At 51.4% G+C, this 25529-nt stretch overlaps 1 protein-coding gene across 1 annotated transcript in view; it reads right to left on the bottom strand.

Annotated features, from left to right (window-relative positions):
* The window catches only part of STAG3 (STAG3 cohesin complex component), a 1816020-nt gene that overhangs the window by 1058145 nt on the left and 732346 nt on the right, over positions 1-25529 (bottom strand). Inside the window, exons 12-13 of the mRNA XM_085637308.1 lie at positions 2255-2334; positions 1390-1497 (exon numbers count right to left, since the gene is read on the bottom strand). Coding sequence (XP_085493434.1) covers positions 1390-1497; positions 2255-2334 — 188 coding nt within the window. The remainder of the gene's footprint in view (positions 1-1389; positions 1498-2254; positions 2335-25529) is intronic.

The raw sequence follows: 25529 nt of genomic DNA, 5'->3' as shown, positions 1-25529 counted from the left end.
AGGTACTAACTCCATTTGCCCCTAACAGCCCCTTGCTAATAATCCCTCTACTACTAGGACTGGTCACACTTCAGGGTATAGCAGGTTGGGTGGACGTTGGAGTAAGCACGGTGGGTATGCTATTTACGGACAACACAATGAATCATGACACTTTTGTGAGGAGACAGGGAGTACCGAACACTTTTTCTTCTACATGCAAATATTGCACGATATGTTCGTAATACATGGGCCCAAGATGGGAAGGACCCGCAGACGCACAAGTTAGTACACATGCAGTACCTGATGGGTAATGGAGCTCATTCACTAGGTGGTTTTGTCGGGGGATCCAAACGCATGTGGCAGTATCGATAGACGCTTCGGGACAAGTGGAATACCGACGTAGGTCGTGAGATAACGGCTACAGAATGGGGAACGATATTTGAATACCCCAAGAAAGTGTCACGAAACTCTAAGTTTAAATTCATACAGCTTATGATAGTGCATCGTGCTTATGTGACCCCCACAAACTAAGCTTGATATTCCCAGATACGGCAGATGTACATCCTCGATGTCACGCCACTTTATTACACATGTTATGGATTTCTCCAAGGCTGGCACATTATTGGTCAACAGTGCAAACAATACTGAATGGAGTGGCGCCGGAGGGGAGGGACATAGGGGCTTGTGGAAGAAAACTCTCTCGATGGAGTGGAATATGACACTAGAGGAATTTATAGCCACAGGCGTACAAACATTACAGACCGGGTAAAGCGAGAACCTAACTGTTGCCAATACATCGCTGGATAGGGAGAGTAGCGGATGTTGTAGGCCTGTACTATACTATAGGAATTATTTGCTGACTTTGCGGTAATACTTGTAAATGTACGAAATTCTATACTGACTGTCAAACGTAAATTGAAACAAAGTGCTGGATCTGTTGCTTTGGAGAAGGGTGAGATATAGTTGGTTCACGTTGGGGTGGGGGGGACGGGTTGTTTAGTTTAGTATAGTTTTAATATTGCACTACATGTATGTACCAATGACATTTCGGTGGACATCGAGCTACATTGAAAGTATAATTGCTAAGTTTCTCAGATAGTACTGCGGGTAATTGGCAGTTATTGACATTGTTGTTCCTTATTATGCTGTTCTATTATGTGGAATATCAATTTGGAATCAACAAGATGTATATCTGCGAAGGAGGTTGTAATATCAAAAAATTTAATGAAATTGGTTTTAAAAAAAATACTAATAACAAGTCTTTCTTGCAGGAGTGCTGCTTCTTTCCTGAAAACCTATCTGAGTAAATAAATACTAAAGCTGCCCTACAGTATGTGGAGCACTTGAGTGGCCTCATACACACCATCAACAACCTATTACATCTAGACTATGGCTTTGTCGTGCACTTACTTTTTAAAAAGAAATTCCCCGGCTGCTGATGCCACTGACCGACTTGATGCAAAAACAAGAGGGTATACATTCTCACAGTCCTCACTGGTGAGTACATCCTCCATATTCCTGCAAGACAAATACATATCGATAGGTAGCCTTACAAGCAAGGATTGGAGGGGTAAGTCTACTGGTATTATATGACATTCTGGAGGTGATAGATAGAGGGTAGCGGTGTATCCCCTGGTAGACATTATTAGCATGTCACTAGAGGAAATCCTTACGGGAATATACAGCTATAGCCGTGAAACCTTATAATCAAAAACAATTTAGCACTGGCGGCCATCATGTCTGCTGCAAACATGTATATACAGCAGTGGCGCCTAGAAGGCAGAGTATGGCATTGGGTGAGTTTCTGGATAGAACAAAATGGCACTATTGCACCACTGAAACTATGTTCAGCCTATGGTATTGGGACTGTCAGAAAATCGAGGGCAATGACGAGGTGGCATAAAGAGTCGTTTTAGAACTTAGTCATTGGGGTTCATCAGAGTTTAGGTTTTAGGAGAGCAGAGACAAAACAGCTAAAAATAAATGTGTTTTGCCCAATCTATGCAACAATACCCACAGGCAACGAGAATTTGGAGAAATGACCAGAGTGATCTTGGGCATGAGGGTAGAGAGAAATGGTCAATGAAAAGCAGATAATTGTCAGCAAACATTCTACATTTTAGACTACAGATACCGATTTGGTTAACTGAACCATTATGTTTTACTATTTCACCATGACAGAATTGTCAAGAGTGGCAAGTTAACAGCACCACAGACACTTCACCAGTCAAGGAATTGTGTTGTTCAGCGATACAAAAGTGCATATTTTACTCACTGCAAGATGAGAGTCAGCAGTTTGACAGCTTCCACAGAAACATCATCCTCCTTATCCAGTACCATGGATACCATTCGGTTCTGCAAATGGGAGCAGAAGGTAAAAATAGCAACAAACCATGTTTAAAAGGGAGAAATACCAGTCACAAGCACCAAGTCACTTTTCTCGTCCAATGCCAGATAGCGCTCTGATGTGAAAGAAACCCAAAAGCTCACTGGAAACTTTTAGGATTAAAGAGCAGCTTGGGAAATCACCGGAATATTTAAAAATTTGTCTAAAAGCTTTATTATTAAAGTTCAACACATGCTTACAAGCTGTCTACCAGATTTCTTTGTTTCACCTATTGGTTATCCACTAGTGCCTAGTTCCTGTTCATTAGTTCTTTAGCTCAATTCAAGAAGGGTATACCAGTATTATATGCACGAATTAAAGACACCAGTTCCCTCTGCAGTTAAGTCTAACCTAATTGTGTACATGTTAGTTCTGCCATTTTGAATTCTTGCTGAATTCTCTTGCCTGCACAAAGTGGGTTGGAAAGGTCTATCAGGCCCTAGTATTTTCACTTTTCGTTCTCTTGTCTGTAAAGCACTGAAGTCTGACTAAAGATAGATTCTTAGTGAGTTCCCGGATTCCAATTCTGCCGTAGGGATGCTGCAGTTTACCCTATCAAATGGTGTGTGGTAAACTAACAGCAACAGAGCAGGTTTCTATTATGCCGCAACAGCCACAATGCAAACAAGCATTGGCTTAAACAATAGTTCTCGCCTTTGGGACTTTATAAGTGTTTAGCCATGCAACCGTTGATGTTGTTGCACCAAGGATATTGTGCTGAATAACTAAATACTTATAAGGCCCCAAAGGCGAGACCTATTGGATATGCCAATGCTTGTTTAATTTACTTGCCATTTCGGTTAAATCGTTACACTGATTCAACCTTTCACACCATTCGTAAGTCCACTGCATGTCAACAGTATCACACTGACCAGCAGCATCAGCAAGATGGCCGTTATTGATGAATGTCTTTGGGACGTTTCTGTGATGGGTGAGAACGTTATAAATAATATGTATGGCATTATTCAGAGTTTTATTCTGAATCATCAAAGAATAGTTGATGCTTTGCATTTTTCATAATTTGTGATGAACTGCACATCTATTCCTGTGTTCAAAATAGTTTGCATGAATAAATTGAGTGTGGCAGCGCAACAGCGAGCTCGCTACAAAACAGTGAGGTAGAATGATCGGTATAGCGTCCACCGCCGAGCTTTTCATCCTTCCAGTGTCAAGAAGAGAGACAACCGCTTACTTGGCGACAGTGGGATCTTTTCTGACGTGACTCGGAAAGCAGATAGTTTAAATACCTGCTAACAACCATTGTTTAAAAAAAAAATAATAATAGTTGTGCTCCTGAATGTAGACAACATTGCATTACCAGATGCAAAACCTGAGGTGTTAAGAGCATTGATAAAAGGAACTACTGCCCGCCTGCCTAACCATCCACATTCATACCTTCAACCAAGAAAAATGGTTTTATACTTTATTCTAACGAGCGGCTATAATTAATGCTGCTCTCGACATCTTTAAAGGAAAGTGCATTTTTGAACCACGTTATAATGAACTGCGATTCTAAAGAGCATCTTTTATAACAACTATTAGCCAAGGGCATTATTTCAAATGAACCAAGTTTCCTCTAGTGTTTTTTTTTTTATTAGTGCTCATTTAACATTTAAGCGCTTTTTGGGATGTTCGGACAGCATCAGAGCTCAGATATTTAACATTATGTAAATGCTTCACTTTTTAGCCAAGACTTGGAGTGTCTGGGACCGCGACCCTGGTTGTATTGGTAACCCATAAAATTGACAACAAAAAAAGGCAAGGTGGTTGTCAAGCTGTCTTTATGCAGCAGGGCGCACTTTTTCAACACACAAAAAACCTTTCTTACGTTGACAGATTAGTGCACCACAGCGCACACTTCCTGTTACAGAGATGCCGCACACAGACACAATGGGGCTGCATTTCAAGGTAACGTTAGAGGTTACACGGCAGGGCCTGTACAACGGGGATGCATGTACGATGGGTGTATTTCAAAATGTCCTTTCATGTTTACAATACAAATCGCCTTTGCCCTCTTGCAGTGTAAGGCACATTTAACTTAAAACTGTGCACCCCATTTTCAGCCACAGGCTTAAGTCAGACACTTTAGAGAATGAAACGCAAGTCCCATACAACTAGATAATCCAGAAGCTTGGCCCTCAGTACTACTAAACTCGGATTTGTAATAAACGACCTCACGTGTCCCACGGGATGCACAGGTATTTGGGAAAGTGCTGCCACTCAGGACATCTGAAGCAGCGCACACAGGGTTCAGTGCAGAAAGACTGGTCTCTTGGTCATGGCTGGATTTCATTTGGCAGATCTTCTAAAATGCGGTCTGCCTCTTTTATCCTTTCAAGGCTGATAATGGGTCAGCGCAGCGGCACTTTAAAGCGCGTAGCAAAGAAGCAGAAGTCGAGCTGTGAAGAGCTTAAGGGGAACTTGGGAGCATGCAAGCAACGCTGCACTTCTAGGAGGGTTACAGAAAAAGTACTGCCAACCCTCTGTGCAACAGAGTCTCAGGAAGAACAAAAGTTACTTACCTGTAAACTGTGGTTCTCCAGTATTGGTGTCTTTCATACATTCACATGCTTGAATATTCCCCGTCGTCGAAGTGGGAGTCCCACGGTACATAACATAGCAATGTAGTAATAACATAAGCCTAATAGGCATAAAAGAAAGTAAAACCATAGAGTTTTTATGGATAGACAACTTGACACATCTATAACATATTACTGTCATTATGTTTTAGTCCAAAATCCAGCCAATCAGGCGTCTGCACCCTCTAGAACCCTCTCCCCAGAGGCTCAGGCCTTCAGATTTTCGTAGCACAAGTGTGACATAAAAGTCAAATATATGATGGGAGCCTCTGAGGGGAGGTGGGTGGGTCGCATGTGAATCTATGCAAGACACCAATACTGGAGAACCACAGTTTACAGGTAAGTAACTTTTGTTCTTCTCCAGTCCTGCGCAGTACCGCAGCGACAACGGGTTGCACTGCAAATTGAGCGTTTAAAGTAATCTCAGGTTTTGGGGAATTAATGTTTTCCTGATTGTGGTTTCCTCCTGGAAGTGTGTTTTAAATTGTGTTCCCCTGTTGCACTGTGGATGGTGTGTCCCGGGTGTACCTCACCAGGATGGGGTTAACCTACAACGAGGATGACCTTGGGGGGTACACGGAGCAAGAATTGATTTATTTCTGCAGAGAGAGAGGGGGGTACCCCCAGTAGGCAACACACGCAGGAAGTTATTTCTCTATGAGGCCCTCAAGAGGGGGGAACTCAGAGATCGGTGGGGACCTGTCAGAGTACCCCTCCGCATTTTTAAAGGGTGGATTTAGTGGAGACGAGGAGGAGGACCTCCAGTGTAGGGAGGACGCCGAGAGTAAGGGGGCCCAGTCCATAACCCCGGAGGGTGGTGACACTGACGAGGAGGAAGAAGATGATCGGGGGAGACGCCAGTAGCGTGGGAGGACACCAGAGTTAGGGAGTCCCGCGCTGGGTCCAGTCCCGGGGGCATTGCCCCGTCCCTTTCCCTGTCCCCAGAAGAGTGGGTAGATAGGAGGGAAGAAAAGGAACATCAGCGGGCGCTGGAAAGGCTCAAGGTGGAGCTAGCGCGGCTGAGTGTGGAGGAGAGGAGGTTAGAGACGGAGAAGGTCCTAGCGCTGGAAAGGATGGCAGAGGCAGAGAGGGCCTTTGCCAGGGAGAGACCAGCTCGGGAGGGTAGGTTGTTCCCCGAGAGTGGTTTCTGTGGTCTGGATTCGCCAGTGAGGGTGGGATCCAGTGGTGGCAGCGAGAGTGGATCCAATGTAGGGTGTCCCTCTCCCAGAGCCCAGGAGACGGTGCCTGATTCCCAGAAGGAGGGGGACAGGTTAGAGTTCAGGGGCAGGGGAAAACTGTCCCACCAGTCCTGGGGGGAGTTTGCGGAGGTGTGTGGGACTGCATTGGAGGATTGGGTGGTGAAGAGTGCAGTGAATGAGTGGGAAGGTCTGTGCCAGGTAGTCATCCGGGAGCACATGCTCAGGAATTGTTCCCCCAGGTTGCGTCACCACCTAGGACAGTGTTGGTTCTCCGACCCCAGGGAGCTTGCACGGGAGGCAGACCTCTGGGTGAGGGCCAGGGTGTCTGAGGAGGAATTGGGGAGTGACCTTGAAGGGGGTGGTGCAGGGATCATCCAACCCAGCGAGGTGGGAGAGGTGGCGAATAGCCCAGCTAGGTCCCCGGGAAGAGAGAGGGTTGTAGGGACTCACGTCCTATCCATAGGAAGGAGTGAGACGGGGAGGTGTCCCGAGGTGCCTCAACAGCAGTCTCAGGGCCTGGAGAAGTCCGTAAGGGAGCCCCAGGTTGGGAGCCTAGGCTGTCCTGATGTGCCGCCCAGTGAGGGTGAGCCCCTAGTGTCAGGAGGACCCGGAGCATCTGTAATCAGAGCTCCTGAGGTCCTGGGGTTGGCCCAGTTGCAGGGTTTAGATCCTGGGCTGGGATGCCAGGTTCAGGGGTTGCCTGACCTGGCGGGTGGGGCATCTGTTAACAGTGTCCCCCCGGAATTTACTTCCAGGGGTACTTCTCCAGGTGGGAGGGTGCAGAACTCTGGAAGGGGGTGCAGAGGGAGGAAGGTCTCGCCTCGGGCACCGGCTCAGCCACAGGGCTTAGATCCTGGGTTGGGAGGCCAGGGATGGGTACTGCCCGACATGGCGGGTGGGGCATCTGTTAGCAGTGTCCCCCCAGAATTGTCTTCCAGGGGTACTACTCCCGTTGGGAGGGTGCGGAACTCTGGGAGGGTGTGCAGGGGGAGGGAGGACTCGCCCCTGGCACCGGTGCAGCCTAAGGGTTTAGACCCTAGGTTGGGGAACCAGTTGCAGGGTCAAGGTCCTGGACTGGGGAGAGAGTGGTGGTCTGAGGGTGCCTCGCATGGGAGGGTGAGGTACCCCAGAAGGAGAGGTAGGGGGAGGAGAGCCTCGCACCTGATGGCTGGTCAGCCTGAGGGTGCGGACCCCAGGTGGGAGGACCAGTGGCAGTTTGGAACTGCAAGGAGGAGGAGGAGAGTGGTCAATGGGTACTACAGGCCTGGGGTTACTGCCCCCCACTCTGTGAGACCGCAAGGGCCAGAGACATCTGGGTGGCCTAGGGGCCAGTCTTGGCCACAACCATCTAGGGAACCCCAGGGTGGTGGCTTAGTCGGTCGAGGAAGGTTGGAGAGAGGGAACCTTCGGGTTCCAGAGTGGAGGAGAACCTGCGGGTGCTCCTGCAGTTGCGGGCCTGCGTCCCCCTTTTCTCGCCCTAAGCAGGGAAGCCCATCAAGGCATTGATCGGTCTACCCTGGCTTTTGGCTGGAAGGGGGTTGTGTTGGACTTGGCCCTTTTTGCCTGAAATTTTTCGCTTTTCTTGGAAATCGCATGATGTGTAAATGCAAAGATTGAATGCTGTGCGATAATGTACGCAGACTGAGTTTCCCCATTTTAAACATGTAACTTAAAATGGATGCCAAATCTGTGTGGTTGCGCCGTTTGACTGAGCTGGGTTACCAGTCTAGTTATTTCCCAGCAACCCCAGCTTTTGGAGGGAAGCCTGGCACCCAGGGTGCTCTACCCCTCCCCCTAGGCCAGTTAGAGCCAGTCTCCCCAGACGCTTCTAGAAGCTTCTGGCACTGTCTGGAAGGTGGGGTGAGGGGCGTATAAAGGGCGGAGCTGGGCTGCCATGTGCTCGGTCAGAGGGTGGACCTGAGAGAGAGGGGACCTGCTGCCAGGGGTTACCGCCACATGGGCCTGTGTGACAGTACCCCCCCCCCCTCTACTGTCACCAGGGCAAGGGAAAGCTATAGTTGGGGCAACGCAGACCTGGAGAGACCTCCGCAGGAGTTTTAGGCGCTAGGGTTTAGTCAGGGACCTATGCCTCAGAAAGTGACAGGGCTTAGGTGCTGCCTTTTAAGTGAGTGAGGGATCCTGAACTAACCCACTGATCTGGCCCGGCGAGAGGAGAACCCAGGGACGACAGGCAGAGGCTAATTAGTCCGCCTTCAGCCACCAATGCAACTCCCCCCCTCAAGACACCCTCCACCAAGGGGCAGGAACCAAAAAGCGCCTCGTGGGACCCAAACTGCAGTCCCTGCAGAGAGAGAGAGCGCTATTTACAAGCCGCCTGCAGGGAGAGAGCGCTATATTCAAGCTGCCCGTGGAAGGAGAGCGCGATAGCTGGTGAGCGCTAACTTTCTAATTGGCTGTGCCCGGCTGGTGAGCGTGGGAGAACTGCCTTAGTCAAAGCGGGAGCCCACCCCGCATCATTGCCGCTGGTATGCCTATGTTTATCACGGGTTCCCACCCCGTGTTATGGCGGCACCTCATGCTCCGGCAACATCGGGAGCCCACCCCGTGTGTGTGCCGCCACGCGGTGTTTGTATTTATACTAGCGGGTGCCCACCCCGCACGTTGTCGCCGCCGGAATCTCCGCCGCGGCCCCCTGAGTGAGGAAAGGGCTGACGAGGCTGGAATCAGGCCGCGCGGGCCTGAAGGACGCTGGGAGGCATTGCCCGGCAACAGGAGCCCCGGCCACGTCACCGGCCGCGCCCCCGCGATAGCCACGTACGGATTGGTCGCCGGCCGGCAAGAAACCAGGAAGCCGACCGGGACGAAGAATCCAGGCGGGAGCCTACCCCGCGCTGGATGGCGACCCGGAGGGGGAAGGAGAGATCAGGGAATCCAGGCGGGAGCCTACCCCGCGCTGAATCAGCCGCCACCGAGGACGTCCGCAGCCTTGCTGAGGCTGCCTCGAAGTCCCGGGTCCCAGGAGGGGGACCGGGTGAAGCCAGAAGGAGGCGTTGCTGTTAGCGGGGCTCCCGTGTGGGAAGGGGAAGCCCCGCGCCTGCCAGCGCTGAGAAGGCCGGAGCAGAAAGGAGCCACTCCCCTGAGATCCCGGTGAGTTGGGCCCCGTGAGGAATCGAGGGGTGGAGAGGGCAACGGGGCACATTGCCGGTGCCCGCCCCCGGTACCAGGAGTGCCGCATTGGTTCCCTGCACAGCTGCCCCACCTGACAGCGGGCAGATGCAACGAAGGGGCTGGCCTGACTCTGGAGCCCCAGAGTGTGGAACCTCAACATGCCCCGTTCTGGTTACTGTTCTTTTCGGCCGCCATGTATGGGCCATCGGTAACCTCAGGAGGCCCGGAGTTGAACTCCCGGTGGGGCCCTAACTTTAACAGTAACTGGTGAGCCTAATTCTGCACGGTCACAACGGTAGGGGGGCGTTTTGAAGCGCTATTGCCTGGCTATGCGCAGCGCTAGGTTAGAATGCCAGATGTGAAGCGCTAATAATTCGCTATGTGCAGCGCTATGATAAAAGGCTCTACTTTGAAGCGCTGGTAATTGGCTATGTGTAGCGCTGTGTTGAGATGCCAGGCTTTGACATGTCAACGAACTGTCTACCTTAATTTTGGCCTCAGGCTCAGGGGTCGCTCATATTGGTGATGCATAGGGGAATGCCATGATGTTTTTATTACAGGTGTCCCGGACTATGGCTTAATGGTGTGCCATGATGCTTTACTTGCAGGGTTGAGGCCGATGGACTTATTTTTATTGTTTTCTAAGTTGCAATGATTTTGGCAGGGGCCCGATTGGCCCTGCCCTGTATATAATTCCCACCTGTAAATTGTAACCGAGCGCCAGTTGGCGCAGTGTAGAGATTACCAAATATACTGTGTTCTGACAATACAAAAGTTATTGTTACCTAAACTGGTGTAGTGTCTCTTTTTGTAGTGTGCCTTGTGTGTCGCCTGTGTGTACTACGTGAATGCTTTGCACATTTCCTCCAGAGTTTGGCCCACCCGCTCTGCACCACGCTACCCGTTTCCAACAGGGAGGATCTTGCGACGGTGTGTGGTGAGAGTCATTGTTTCTTGGAGGAATCCTTTCCTCTATAAGAGGACTTTCCTCTGTATTGCCTGTAGGTGGAAGACTGCTGTTGCCTATATGACTGCTGATTCTGGGAGGAGTAGCGGTTTTGACTGTCTGTACTGATTCGAATTTCCTCGAAAGGAAGAAGAGGAACCACGACCTCTTGCGCCTCGAAAAGGCTGCTTTTTTAATTGTAAAGACCCAAGAGCACGAGCAGTGTCCTTTTTAATTGTTTGAAGGGCATCGTCTATATGCTGGCCAAACAATGATTCACCGTCGTAAGGCATGTCCAGTATTTTTGTCTGTATCTCCTGACGGAAAGACGTGGCCCGTAACCAGCCCTGATGCCTGAGGACTGCTGCACCAGCCAAAAGATGGAAGCCAGTAGAGGATACATTAATAGCGCAATCGATAATTTCCGAGGAAATTCTTTCCCCTCTTGGAGAATTTTTAATGCCTCAGGCCTAGATGCTTCAAGGATAAGGTCTATAAGAGATGAAATGTCTGACCACATTTGGCGGTCGTAACGGCCCAGGATCGCTAAAGAATTGGCCGCACGAACTGTAGTTTCAGCCATAGTGGAAAATTTCTTCCCTATACCATCTAGGCGTCGACCTTCTCGATCTGGTGGTGCAGACAAAGGAGACAATGGGTTTGAGTAATGATGGAATCAGGCTTTGTTTGCGAAATTAGACAAGCAGGAGAATTTGGAGGGGCTTTGTATTTTTATCTATCCTAGGAAGGATAGCTGGAATGGAGTTAGGAGTTTGCATCAGCTTGAGGCCTTCTTGACAGATAAAATCGGTAATTGGAATACAACGGACCTGTTTTTGAGGTTGATCCTTAAAATCATATAGGAAGGAGTAGTTTCTTTTCTGTAACTCCAGTTCTGTAGTAGGGGTATCTCTGTTATAGTCATAATCTAGTGAATAGTCCCGCCCATGTGCGTGGACCCCGGAGCAATAAAAATAATCTCTAAAAGGTGACAAATCATGCAGACCTGCATACACCTTTAAGAGAGAATTTAATTTAAAGACAGATAATGCAGCCTATACCCACAGGGGCTACACTGTCCAGTACTTCAACTAGAATTCCACCAACATCCACAAACAGCCCTGCCTGTCTAGTTTTTCTCCACAAAGGAAAAAACCCTGCCTCTACCAGCAAAAGCCTCTGGAATGATAGAGATGAAGGAGAGGACAGACAAGCCCCATAGGCTGCCATTATGTGGCTTGGAACAGGATACTGTGCCTTTAAGAAAACTTTCCAGTTTTCCAGAACTTTCCCCAGTATCCCAGAATGCCCAGCAGGTCCCATTTACTTTCAGTTCTTTTTGAAGGCGTAGCACGCCAGACCTGTAGCATTCTACATATGAATAAGTATCTCTCCACCGGGGAGGAGGGCGGGCGCTTATGACTATAACAGAGATACTCCTACTACAGAACTGGAGTTACAGAAAAGAAACTACTCCTTCTGTAGTAGGGGATCTCTGTGTATAGTCATAATCTAGTGAATAGAATGGCAAGCCCATCCCCACAAAACAAAAGCGGTGGAAAACACACAAGACACTACCACTACTGTGCGAACAAATTTCGCAGCGAAGCCTGCCCAACCTGAGCATCTGCCCTGGCATCCGTGTCCAGACAGTAATGCGCAGCAAAGGTATGGACCGACTTCCAAGTGGCCGCCTTACAGATTTCCGCAATCGGAACATTACGCAGCAAAGCCGTCGTGGCAGCTTTGCCCCTGGTGGAATGGGCCTTAGGTTTACCCCCTAAGGTCTTATTAGCCTTTTGATAACACAATTGTATGCAGGACACAATCCACCGAGAAATGGACTGCTTAGAGGTCGCAAGACCCGTCCTGACTGAACCATAGTTAACAAACAATTGGTCAGACCTACAAATATCCTTGGTCTTATCCAGATAAAATTTCAACACCCTCCGAACATCCAGGGAATGGAGAGACCTTTCCGCTGGCGAAGAGGGATTCTGAAAGAACGTAGGTAAAGTTATGGTCTGGTTGACATGAAAATCAGAGATAACCTTAGGAAGAAATTTAGGGTGAGTACGCATCACAACCTTAGCAGCATGAAATACAGTATAAGGTTCTTGACAACATAATGCCTGAAGTTCACTCACCCTGCGGGCCGATGTAATGGCCACTAGGAACGCCGCCTTCCAGGATAGGTGCTGCAATGAAGCCTTGTGAATGGGTTCAAAAGGCTCCTTCATCAGTCTGGACAGCACCACATTCAAGTCCCAGGAAGGCGAGGGAAGTCTGACGGGAGGAAACACTTTCTTCAAGCCTTCCAAAAAATCCTTGACCACAGGGATCTGAAAGAAGGAAGTCTGTGAAGGGCATTTCCTGTAAGCAGTCAAAGCAGCCAGATGAACCTTAATGGAATGGAAATTAAGGCCAGACTGCGCCAGATGTAAAAGGTATGGAAGGATGACATCTTCCTTACATGTCATCGGATCAAAGTTCTTGGACTTACACCAGATACAGAACCTCTTCCACTTGTAAGCATAGGATGTTCTAGTGGAAGGTCGCTTAGACTCCTTCAGAATGTCCATACAATCGTCTGGTAGATTCAGATGGCCATATTGCACTATTTCAGGAGCCATGCCGCCAAACTCAAAGACGAGAGGTTGGGGTGCACCATCCGCCCCCCGAACTTCGTGAGAAGGTCCGCCCTGCACGGCAACCGCATGTGAGGAAGGAGAGACCGGTGAAGAAGGTCCGTGAACCACCACTGCCTGGGCCACTCCGGGGCGATCAGGATCATCCGCGCCCTGGACAGGGACAACTTGATGAGCACCGCCGGAATCAGGGGAATGGGTGGAAAAGCGTACAGAAAGCTGTTCGACCAATCGATCCATAGCGCATTCCCCAGCGTCCCCCGCTGGTAGTACCTGGATGCAAAGTCTCGGCATTTGCTGTTTTCGGCGGTGGCGAACAGATCTACGTCTGGAGTCCCCCACCTTGCGAAGACTTCTCCTAGTACTTCGTCGTTTATGACCCATTCGTGGTTTTCCTGAATCAGCCTGCTCAAGGCGTCCGCCTGAGCATTCTGCACTCCTGGCAGATGCGTGGCCGTAATAGTCAGTCCTCTGGCCAGCAGCCAGCGGCAGATCGCCTGCGCCTCCTGCGACAGAGTGCGCGATCTCGACCCCCCCTGCTTGTTGAGATAATACATCGTGGTTGTATTGTCCGTCTGTATCAGCAGCGAGTTGGTCTGGAAGGACGGAAGGAAGGCCTTCAGTGCCAGGAAGACAGATCTGAGTTCCAGGAAATTGATGTGGTACGTCGATTCCAAAGCAGACCACTTCCCCTGAATCTGCAAGTCCCCGGAATGCGCTCCCCAGCCCTGGAGAGACGCATCCGTCACGACACTCGTCGTGGGAATGTCCTTGTGGAAGGGAACCCCCTTGAGGAGGTTTTCCGCCGAACACCACCACTTCAGAGACTGAAGAGCATGCAGCGACAGGCGTATCTGGTCGTCCCAAGAGCCTGTCCTCTGATCCCACTGATCCTCCAAACACTCCTGCAGTGGTCTCATGTGTAGCCGAGCGTGAGGCGTGAGGAAGATACAGGAGGCCATCGATCCCAGTAGAGACGACACCTTCCGCACTGTTGTCGATGGAGCAGTCCTGAGCCTTCCGAAGGAGTGATAACCGTCTCTCCTCCGAAGGAGACACGCTTGCTGACCGCGTATCGATGGAGGCCCCCAGGTACTGTATGCACTGGACCGGAGTCGTGACCGACTTGGACATGTTGACGTGTAACCCCAGCTTGTGCAAGAGCTCGCACGTCCATCGGAAGTGTTCTTGCGCTTCCGCGAAGGATGATGCCTTGATCAGCCAATCGTCCAGATACGGGTAGACAAACACCTTGTTCCTCCGCAGGTGTGCCGCCACCACCGCCATGCACTTCGAAAAGGTCCTGGGCGCAGATTTTAGCCCGAATGGCAGTACTGTGTATTTATAGTGATTGGCGCCGACTTGGAATCGCAGGAACTTCCTGTGCTTCCTCGCTATGGGCACATGGAAGTGCGCATCCTGTAGATCTATGGCACAGAGCCAGTCTCCCCGTTGCAGCCGAGGGTAAATCTGGTGCAACGAAAGCATGCGGAACTTCTCTCTGCGAATCCATTTGTTTGCCTGCCTCAAATCCAGAATGGGCCTGAACTCGTTCTTGTCCTTCTTGCGAACGAGGAAGAACCGAGAGTACAGACCTCTTCCCCTTTGAGACAGAGGTACCTCTTCTACCGCCTTTTTTCTCAACAAGATGTCTGCCTCCGCCTGGAGCTCTCTCAGCTGGAATCGAGAGCTGACCGGCGGGATCGCTGGAGGCGGGCTGATAAACCGAAGACTGTATCCATTGCAAACAATATTCAGCACCCACTTGTCCTGAGTAATTTTTCTCCACTCTGCCGGAAAAAATTGAATGCTTCCCCCCACTGGAGTGGGTAACGGTTGAGGGGGAAGTAACCGCTCAGGGCCGAGACCCGGCCGGGCCCTTGGGTGTGGTAGTAGCCTGCTGGCCTCCTCTACCCCTCTGGCGTTTCTGGAAGGGCTTGCGGAACTGCTGCTGTTGTGGCTGCTGCTGTCCCGAGCCCTGTCCTCGCCCTCTGCCCGACGACCCGAACCTCCTTTGGAACGGGCGCTTCTTTTTCTCGGCCTTCTCCAACCCGACGGCCGTCAGGGTTTCCGCCTCAGCCTTCATGCGGGCCATCTCATCGTCCGCATGCTTCCCGAACAGGGTTTCTCCCGAGAAGGGCAGGTTGGCCACTCTTTGCTGCGCCTCTGGCTTGAGGGACGTCAGGCGCAACCACGAATGGCGCCGCTGGTGGACGCCATGACAGTAGGCGTGGGCGGCCAATAAAGCTACGTCCGCCGCTGCGCTGATCGTTTGATTCGACACCAGCATGCCTTCGCGCACCGTCTCCACGAAGTCCTCCTTCTTGTCCCGTGGCAGGAGGTCTGCATATTGCTGCAGGGACTCCCACAGGGCCCGGTCGTAACGGCCCAACAAAGCCCCTGCACTCGCCGCCTTCATGGTGGTGGCGGCGGTGCCACACACCTTCCTGCCCGCAGAATCCAGCCAGCGGCTTTCTTTGTCGGGTGGAACCGTGGAGGCCGGGGCGGTCGCATGTTGTTTTCTTGCCGCCGTCACGATCACCGAATCCGGCTTCGGGTCCACTCTCAGAAATGACGGATCCGACTCCGGGGCCCTGTACTTTTTCATGAGCCTGGAAGGCGCGGCCTTCGTCGTCGCGGGAGTAAGGAACAGCTCCAAGGCGGGTTCCACCAATCCTGGTACCAAAGGCAGTAGGGGGCGAGACAGGTGTTTTTTATGAAGCGTCTCGAATATCACGGACGTCGTGGGTGTTGGAACCGTCACCGTGATACCCAACTTTGCAGCCACTCGCAACAGCACCTCTTGGAAAGACACCAAGTCGTCCACCGGAGACACCCTCGTCCCCAGGGAGTCCGACAGCGTCGGTGAAAGGTCTCTGTCCGAGGAGCGCGTGCGCGACCTGGACCTATACCTCCTACGGCGTCGTCTTGAGTCCGACGAAGACCGTCCACGGCTCCGTGATCTTCTCCTCCTGTGAGAGCGGGAGCGCGACCTCTTCGGCTTCGGCCTGTCCGCCGGTCTCGCTGGTCCAGGCGACCGTGGGCGTCGTGGTTTCGGGGTCCCCTGCGGCGGAGTCTGGTACCGTGGAAGGGAAACCGACCGCGGAGGAACCGGCGGCGGCCCCACAGGGGTGCGTGGCAGCGACAGAGGATGGGGCGGCGGAGGCAGCGCCCGCGGCCGAGGTGGCGGTGGTGGAGGTGGCGGCGGTGGAGGTGTTTGTGGAGGTGGTGGTGGAGGTGGAGGTGGAGGTGGTGGTGGTGGTGGTGGCGGTGGAGGCGGCGTCGGCGGGAGAGGAGGAGGCGACGGAGGCATCCGAGGCGGCGTATACACCACCGAGTACACCGATCCCGGTGACTCTCTCTTCCTCGACGTCGATCTTCTCCTCGACGTCGATCGTCGATCGTCGCCTCGACGGCGACCTGTGCCTCGACGGCGACCTGTGCCTCGACGGTGACCTGTGCCTCGACGGTGACCTGTGCCTCGACGCCGATCTTCTCCTCGGCGTCGATCTTCGCCTCGACGGCGACCTGTGCCTCGACGGCGACCTTCGCCTCGACGGCGACCTCAAGCGTCTCGACGTCGATCTCCTTCTCCTCTTCATCGACGGCGAGCTGCGATCCCTCGACGGCGAAAGCCGACGCCGGGTCCCATCTCGACGACGACCGCTGGACGGGGCCGACGACGGCGTCGTCGCCGACGACGACGCCGATGTAGTCGACGGCGGCCTATTCAAGTCCCTCGACGGCGATAGTCGACGCCGCTTCTCCCCAGAGCCCTGGGGGGACGGCGAACAGACGGTGGTGATCCTCCTCGACGTCGCCGTCGACGCCCTCGACGTCGACGGGGAGTGGGAGCGCTTACTGGTCTTCCTGCCCCTAGGGAGCCCCCCAGAGGCCTCAGTATGGGCCAAATCAGCCCCTCCAGACCCACCTGGTGCCTTCAGTCTTCGTTCCTCCAGAACTTGAAGCCTGATCTTCATTCTGTCCCTCAGGGTCCTGGCAGAGAACGAGTGGCAGATGGTACAGCTTTCAGGCACGTGGGTCTGGGGAAGGCAACCTATGCACACCTCGTGTGGATCAGTTTTAGCCTTCTTTCGACCACATTCCGGGAACTTGTCGAACAAGCCAGGCATGTTGACAGTACCAGCTACTAAACACAAGAAAAAGTGACAAAAATTGCCAAAATCTCAATTAAACCCTTGAAAAGGGGAGAGCTCAATGCTCCAGGGTCCTGCTAGCAGGAGCCGGAAAAAAAAACTGAAAGTAAATGGGACCTGCTGGGCATTCTGGGATACTGGGGAAAGTTCTGGAAAACTGGAAAGTTTTCTTAAAGGCACAGTATCCTGTTCCAAGCCACATAATGGCAGCCTATGGGGCTTGTCTGTCCTCTCCTTCATCTCTATCATTCCAGAGGCTTTTGCTGGTAGAGGCAGGGTTTTTTCCTTTGTGGAGAAAAACTAGACAGGCAGGGCTGTTTGTGGATGTTGGTGGAATTCTAGTTGAAGTACTGGACAGTGTAGCCCCTGTGGGTATAGGCTGCATTATCTGTCTTTAAATTAAATTCTCTCTTAAAGGTGTATGCAGGTCTGCATGATTTGTCACCTTTTAGAGATTATTTTTATTGCTCCGGGGTCCACACACATGGGCGGGACTATTCACTAGATTATGACTATACACAGAGATCCCCTACTACAGAAACAATCTTCCTCCCTCGTGGTCATAGGAAGGTGGAATCTTTTAGCTGCTCTTTGCATGAGCAAATGAAAACCACCAATGTCGACCGGTGGAGAATCCAAAGGAGTTGGATCAGAAGGAGATGGCGTTTGTATTTGATAGTTGTCCCATTCAGAAAGAAGGGAACCGTCATCAAGCTCACCTACTTCTTTGTCACCGTCATCATCCTGCTCGTCGACAACGTCTTCCTCTATGATTTGAGGAACTGCAAAATGTTGAACTCTTGTCGCTGACGTGGGTGTGACCACTGTTTCCTTATTTGAAAAAGGCTATGGAGGTAACTGAGGCATTGGAGAAGTCTGCACAGAGCGTGGAAAACGGCGATTGTAATCATCCAACATATATTGAAGGTTGGAAATAAGACTTAACGGCAGTTGTGCCATAGGAAGTTCTGGTTCCGTGTGTGAGAAGTTGGCCTGATGTATGATGTCACTAGTTCTAGTGTACACTGTAGGAGAGTAGGGTCTGCTTTCTATGTTCACCCCCACTTTTTGCTTTTGCTTTACTGGTTTTCGACTTCGATGTGGCTGTGGGCCTGCTAATCAGACCCACAGCCCTGCTGTTCTCTCTCTAAATTGATACTATGTACTTTAGGTGCATAACCCATTTGGATAGGGTCACCTTATTGGCCCCTGTACAGTGTACCTTAGGTACCCAGGGCATAGGTGTACCCTAGGCCTCCCAGGGGCTGCAGCATGTATTATGCCACCCCTGGCCTGGCCTTCCATTATGACACAACTGGCTGATCACTCAGCTGGGGCAAGGTCGTGTAATCACCCCTTGCTTAGGTGTAGTATTCCTATACCTAACTTACATATAGACACATGTGTACCTATCAGCCACTCCTACGGCAGGCCTTAACAATCCTGGAGGCAGAGTGCTTGGTAACATGTGAGATGGTGCTCTAGCATGAGCTGAGCCTGTCTGCAGCTTTCGGAACCATGTCCTTATAGCTGTTCTATGATATAGCCTACCATATACTCTTAAAGTACCTTATAATCTTAAACGGTTATGGTAACTATGGTTTGGCTTTATCAAAACATGTCGTGTACGGTGTCTAACACTTTGGAATAATACCCCCATCCCATTTCTGGGGATGAGGATATTATCCCTCCCTTCTAGAGGGAGAAGACATGTTGTAACCTACTTACCCGGTTAAAGTTAACCAGAGCCCCAGCATCACAAAATGGATGCTGCTGCCACAGACACGAGTCTGACCTCCTGCTGCTGGGAGTGATCCCGGCAAGGGAGGCTTGGACAATAGGTTTCCTGCTTGGGGAGACAGGCCTTAGTGTATTGGGGGAGGGAGGGATGAAAAGAATGAGACATGCCTGGGGCACACAAGGTGTCCCGTGCATAGTCCAGTTCAAACCGGTGCTGGGGCTCTCCAGCCCCAGTCCTGGCGCGAAACTGGACAAAGGGAAGGGGGTGTAACCACCCCCCTCCCAGGTCCCACCCATAAGGCGTGACCTAGCAGGTAACCCAGCCCCCCAGATTTGGATAAGAGTGGTAGCTGGGCCCCAGGAGATTAGATTATCCTGAACCTGCAACTTGAACAGAAACTCTGGACCTTCGAAATTCGACGAAAGAAGAAGACTGAAGAATCTCCCTTGTGGCCAAGGAGTGGTTACCCTGTGCAAACAGGCACCATCAAGAGACTACCCTTTGCTTTGCTAAAGTTCTACGAGGGACCGACTGCAGAGCCCGACCAGAGCCTTGACATCCAGACTTCTCCGACCCTGATCCACATCCACAGCCGAGCTGAGATCCGTGGAAGCGACGAGAGACGTGGGACCGGCTACCTGGGAAAAGTGGCGAGTATCTTCCAGCGCAGCTTCTGAGGCACCCTCGAAGTTGTGCACCGGGGATTGAGAAGCCCCAACCCCAAGCACCATCTGCACCGAAGATCAGCCCCCCACACTCCACGAGTCCTGCGTGGGGCCCTTCTGCATTTTCCTGCTTGCCGCGCCTGTCCGGTTGCTTGCCCGTTGGCTAGTGGCCTTTGTAACGACGCATCCAGAAATCTTCACTGCTGGTTTGGCTCCTCCAGACTGGCTCCCGCTTCCTTGCAAAAGAGAAGCACCCCAGACCTTCCTGGTCTGTACCAGAAGCAAGTCCTCCGTTCTTCGTTGGTGAGTCCTAGTCCAACTTCGACGCTGCCGACAGCAAGAGCCTTCGTGGGACAGCTCGCCTCCTGGTCCTGGTCGTCCTAGACGTTCGCTGGTCCTCGTGGCTGCAGCGACAAGCCTGGTTCCTTCCTGGTTCCACATGGTCACTGGCTAGTGACCTTGACTCTGTCCCTTCTGCTTGCAGGTCTCCTCTCTTCTTGATCCCAGCCTTGGGATCCACCGGACACTCTTCACTGACTGCCTGTCAGCAACTTTCCTTCAGGCATCCATAGAAGTCTACGACGAAACCCGACGCAAGTTCACACCTATGCACCCGCAGTCCGTGGGCTAGGTAACTTGGGTACTTCGGTGCTCACAAGGGTAGTGACTATCCTAGGGTCTAGTTTCCGAATCTCGACTCTCTAGCTACTTCCGAAGTGTCCTTAAACTGTTAATTTCTAACAACTACTATTTCTATCGACTTTTACGCATTACGCGTTACGCGTTAGTGTTTCCACTCCGCACCTGAATCCCGTGGGCTTCCCCACTTCCTAACTGTTGCTAGTGTAGTGTAGCCCCAGCGATTCCCTAGGCCTAGGCCCATCCTATTTCCGTGACAGTGGTCCTTATACCACTTACTTAGTATATGGTTTGCGTGGCCCCTAGGGCCTAACTGTAGGAAGGTGGATATCTGACTATGGTTACCCCCAAATTTTTGCCTAGTGTCTAGCTGGTTTTTCGACTTAGTTGGCCTGAGATCCTGCCATTCAGGCTCTCAGGCTATCTGCTCTCTCTGTAAAATGGACTCCATGTACCCTAGGTACATACCCAATTGGTTGGATCACCCTGTCAGCCCCTGTACCAGTGTACACTAGGTACCCAGGGCATTGGTGTATCCAAGGCCTGCCAGGGGCTGAAGCATGTATTATGCCACCCCAGGCTTGGCCTAACAATCTGACACAACTGGCTGATCACTCAGCTGGGGTAAGTTGGTGTAATCACCTCTTACTTAGGTGTAGTATACCTATACCTAAACTTAAATGGGACACCTGGTAACCTATAAGTCACTCCTATGGCAGGCCTTAACAATCCTGAAGGCAGAGTGCTTGGTTCCATGTGAGATGGTGCTCTGGCATGAGCTGAGCCTGTCTGCAGTGGTCGGAACAACTTCCTTCTACTGTTTCCAGATATCGTCATACCATATACTCTTAAGTGCATTATGAACCTCGCGGTTAAATGCTATCTTTGGTTTGGCTTTATCAAAACATGTCGAGTAAGGTGTCATACGAATTGGAATACTAACCCCTCGCCAATTCTGGCGACGGGGTTAGCATTCCACCCTTCTAGAGGGACACGACATGTACAGTACCTGAAACCCGGGTAAAATCAGACATAGCCTCAGCTCCACAAAATGGATGCTGCCACCACAGACACAAGTCTGCCCTCCTGCTGCTGGGAGTCCTTCCAGCTTGGGAGGTGTGGACAAAGGGTTTCCTGCCAGGGGAGGTGCGTGCACCACCCCAGACAGGATTTTGTGTATTGGTCAGGTAGGGCTTGAAAGAAACCAGACATGCCTGTGGCTCACAAGGAGCCTCGGTGCATATGCCAGTTCAAACCGGTCCTGGGGCACACCAGTCCCGGGCCTGGGGCGAGCTGGACAAAGGATTGGGGGTGTAACCACCCCCCTTCCTGGTCCCACCCATAGGGAGGGACCTAGCAGGTAGTCCGGCCCCTAGAATCCGAATAAAGGTAGGAGCTGTGTCCTAAGACTTCAGACATCCTGGAATCAACTTGAAACTAAGAAGAAGACGGGAACTTCGACATTCTGCTGCACAGAAGACTGAAGAAAATCTCCCCTGTGGTCAGGGAGTGACCACCTTGCTAACGCAAGCACCATCCAGCGAATCACCGTCTGCTTTGCCGCCGCCTCCCGCCGGAGCCCGAGCCCAGAGACTGACAAGACCTGGACCTCCAGACCTCTCACCGCCCGATCCACAGTCCCTGCAAAGAGGAGACCCGTGGAGGCACCGAGACACGTGGAGCCAGCCATCTTGGAACGACTACGACAAGCTGACCAGTGCAACAACCGAGGCTCCCTCCAAGTTGTGCTTTGGGTCCTGAGAAGCCCAACCCTCGAGCAGCATCTGCACCAAAGGTGAGCCCTCCAGCATCTCCACGATCTGCGTGGGGCCCTTCTGCATTTTGCCACTCGACGCGCCTAACCGGTTGCTGGCCCGCTGGCTAGTGGCCATCTTGGCGACGAAATCTACGACAAACACCGCTGGTCTGGTTGCTCCAGACTGGCCCTTGCTCCCCTCCAAAGGAGCAATCCCTCTGACCTTGCTGGTCAGAACCAACAGCTGATTTCCGAATCCTCCTGCAATTGCTTTTGCCAAGGCTTGTTTGCTTCGATCAAGTCGCCGACACCGCCGACAGCGAGAGCCTGCGTGGGACAGCTCGTGAGCCGACTCCTGGACGTCGTCGACCTTCAGGGACCACGTGGCTGCGGAGACAAGCTACCCCTCATCACCTGTTTGCACCCGACATCGCCTGGTACCCACCTGGTGCCACGCTGGTCACTGGCTAGTGACTGTGAACACTGTCCCCTCTGCTTACAGGTCTTCAACATCTCCGATCCACTCTTGGATCCACTGCATCCCTTCCCGACCGACCGCCTGCAGCATCTTTGTCCCAGGCTCAACGGAACAGATAGAAGAAACCCGACGCACTTTGAGGCCTATGCACCCGCTTCCTGTGGGTGAGGTAAAGCTGGTACTCCGGTGCCCATGTGTAGTAATACATCTCTAGTGCCTGTGTTCCAAATCTTAAGTTCCTAGGTCATCCGGAAGATTCCTTTTGCAGTAACTTTGTACTTTTTACGCACCCATTGAAACCTATGGGAGCACGCGTGTGACTATTTGCGCTGCACACGCCACCCGTGGACCTCCTGGTCACTAACTGACGTTAGCTCCTTGTAGGCCCAGCGATTCTAGAGGCCCTAGGCCTTTTCCCTTTTCTGTTCGTGGTACTTATACCACTATTTTAGTATATGGTTTGAGTGGCCACCAGGGCCTATCCATATAACGTGCAACTTCTGTGTATTCTGTGATAATCTTGTTTGACGATTTGTGCTCCTGTGCTCATAAAGAGACTAGGGGTTACTTTGAGAAATAAATACATATATATTTTGAATATATATCTGTGTGGTGTCCTTTCATTGGTATAAAAGGGGGTTACTATTGGTAAAACAGCTTGCTTAACACGCATCACGAGTTTAGCCTCAAAGACTGCTTAGCCTACGCTACCACTAGGGCAGCTAGTCCGAAAAGGTTGACTTACAACCACACCATAAGGGTTGCTTGGCATGGTACAAGGTGGTCACTAGAACTAGTGAACAGCATATACCAGGCCAACTTCTCACATTGGTGAGCAGCGGTTGGATTTGAGCTTGCTGTGTTTTACCATTGTAATCTCTTGGTTACCAATTGAAAGATCACATAGGTACCTGTAGGTACATATAAAACAAGATTAGATATACTTAAGTTCTACTGAACTTAGTTGTTGTAGAGCAAAGGGAGTAGCACACCCTGACTACAACTACTAGATAGGTTTAGTAGGTAAACCCAAGTGTAGGTAGATTGCAACACATCCACCCACACTTAAGAGCAATGGCCGGGGCAGAGGGGTCCACTGTACCCATCTCTGTTGAGAGTGACCCCCAGAGGGCACCATCCAGCTTTGCTACCCTTAATCAGAATGAGCTCAGGCATTTGGCAACTCTTAGAGGCCTTAAACAGCCCAAGAACCCAAACTCTGCTGAGCTCAGAGAGCTCTTACAGAATGATGAGAATCAGAGAGCACTCAAGAAAGCTTCCCAGTTAGCCCCCTTAGGGACAGGAACAGGAGGCCCCCCTTCTGAAGGTGCCACTGAAGTACCCCTTCCCAATAGTCACCCCTTAGATGGGATGCCTACCACAGAGGATGAGAGTGAAAAGGATACTGACAGTAGTGAGGATGAAGGGAGAACTAGCCCAGTGCCAAGTATTATACTTGGCCCAGCTAAACCAAGGCTATTGGGGACTGACAGTGGGTTCAACCCACTGGATCTCCCCAGTGGACTTAACACAGGGCTTGGAAGGCAAAGGAATCGCTCAGGTGACTCCAATGCTTCCCATGGCTCTAGAGGCTCTCAAGGTCACTCCAGGAGAAGGATGACCACCCCTCAGAGGAGGGAACATGAGGCCAAGATGCAAGAGGCTCAGCTGAGGATCAGGAAGCAGGAGCTAGAAGTAGCCCTGATGGAAGAGAAACTTAGCAAGGCTAGACAGCATAAAGAGAGTGGGTCTATACCCACTGGTGGCAGCATTGTCCCTAAGGACAAAGATAGGGTCTTTGATAATAGGAACCTGTCTAAGGTTGTGCCCCCCTACAAAAGTGGGGATGATATCCACAAATGGATAACTGCTCTTGAGAGAGCCTGCAAAGTACAGCAGGTTCCTGAAGACCAGTGGGCAGCAATCCTCTGGCTCTCCTTTGAAGGAAGAGGCAGAGACAGACTCCTCACTGTTAGGGAGGAGGATGTCAGAAACTACAGAGTCCTGAAGAGTGTCCTAGTTGATGGGTTAGGCTTAACCACTGAACAGTACAGGTTAATGTTCAGAGACACCCAGAAGACACAGACTCAGGACTGGTCTGAATATGTTGAATGTGCCACTAAGGCTTTGGAGGGTTGGTTGCTGGGAAGTAAGGTATCTGATTATACAGGATTGTACAATTTGATGATGAGAGAACAGATTTTAAGTAACTGTCAAAACCAGCTCCTCCATCAACACCTGGTAGACTCAGATTTGACCTCTCCCCAAGAATTGGGAAAGAGGGCAGATAAATGGGTCAGGACCAGGATCAGGCCTAAGAATCAGGGTGGTGACCAAAAGAAAGATACCACCAAACCTCAAGAGAAGGGTGGGGATAAAGCAAAAGAGAAATCTTCCTCAGGGCCCCAAAACTCCACACAGGGTGGTGGGTCCCAAGCTCCCTCCTCTACCACAGCTAAAAAGCCCTACTGCCATGAGTGTAAAACTCCTGGGCATTGGAAAACTGACAGCGGTTGCCCAAGGGCTAAAAACAAAACTGTTCCTCCAATTACTCCTGTCACACCACCTATTACTGTCAGCAGTAATCCCCCAGGTGGTGGGAGTGCCCCCAGAAATCTGGGTGGGTTTACTTGGGGAACACAGGGGGACCCTGGCTTAGCCAATTCCCCTACAGCAACCACTCTTGTCTGTGATGGTGGCATGGGGTTTGCCAACTTCACTGCCTGTCCCAACACTTTGGGTAGGTACAGACAGGAGCCCTACATCAATGGTACAAAAGCTGAGGCCTACAGAGACACTGGGGCTAGCATCACAATGGTGGCCCATTGGCTAGTTCCCTCTGAGCAGCTTTTGCCCGGTTTCTCCTACCAGGTGACTAACATTGATGGCAAACAGAACAGTCATCCCATGGCAGAGGTATGTCTCAGCTGGGGAGGGGTCACTGGCCCTAAAAGGGTAGCAGTGTCCCCAACCTTGCCTGTAGACTGCTTACTGGGGAATGACTTAGAACTCTCAGCTTGGGCTGGAGTTGAACAAGACACCCATTCTAAAATGGTAGGCCTTTCACAAAAGGGTAGGGGGGTTGTGCCATTCACAACCCCTGTCCAAATAGATTTCCTCCCTGAAAAGGTTGGAAGGGCAGTGGTAGCCACAGCCCAGGCACAGACAGACTTCCCTGTAGGGACTGGCAGAGCTGTGACAGTCACAGCTCAAACACAAACTGAGTG

The sequence above is a fragment of the Triturus cristatus genome, chromosome 12 (genome assembly GCF_964204655.1).
Source record: "Triturus cristatus chromosome 12, aTriCri1.1, whole genome shotgun sequence".
Taxonomy (NCBI): domain Eukaryota; kingdom Metazoa; phylum Chordata; class Amphibia; order Caudata; family Salamandridae; genus Triturus; species Triturus cristatus.
This window is presented reverse-complemented; position numbering and strand designations above follow the sequence as displayed.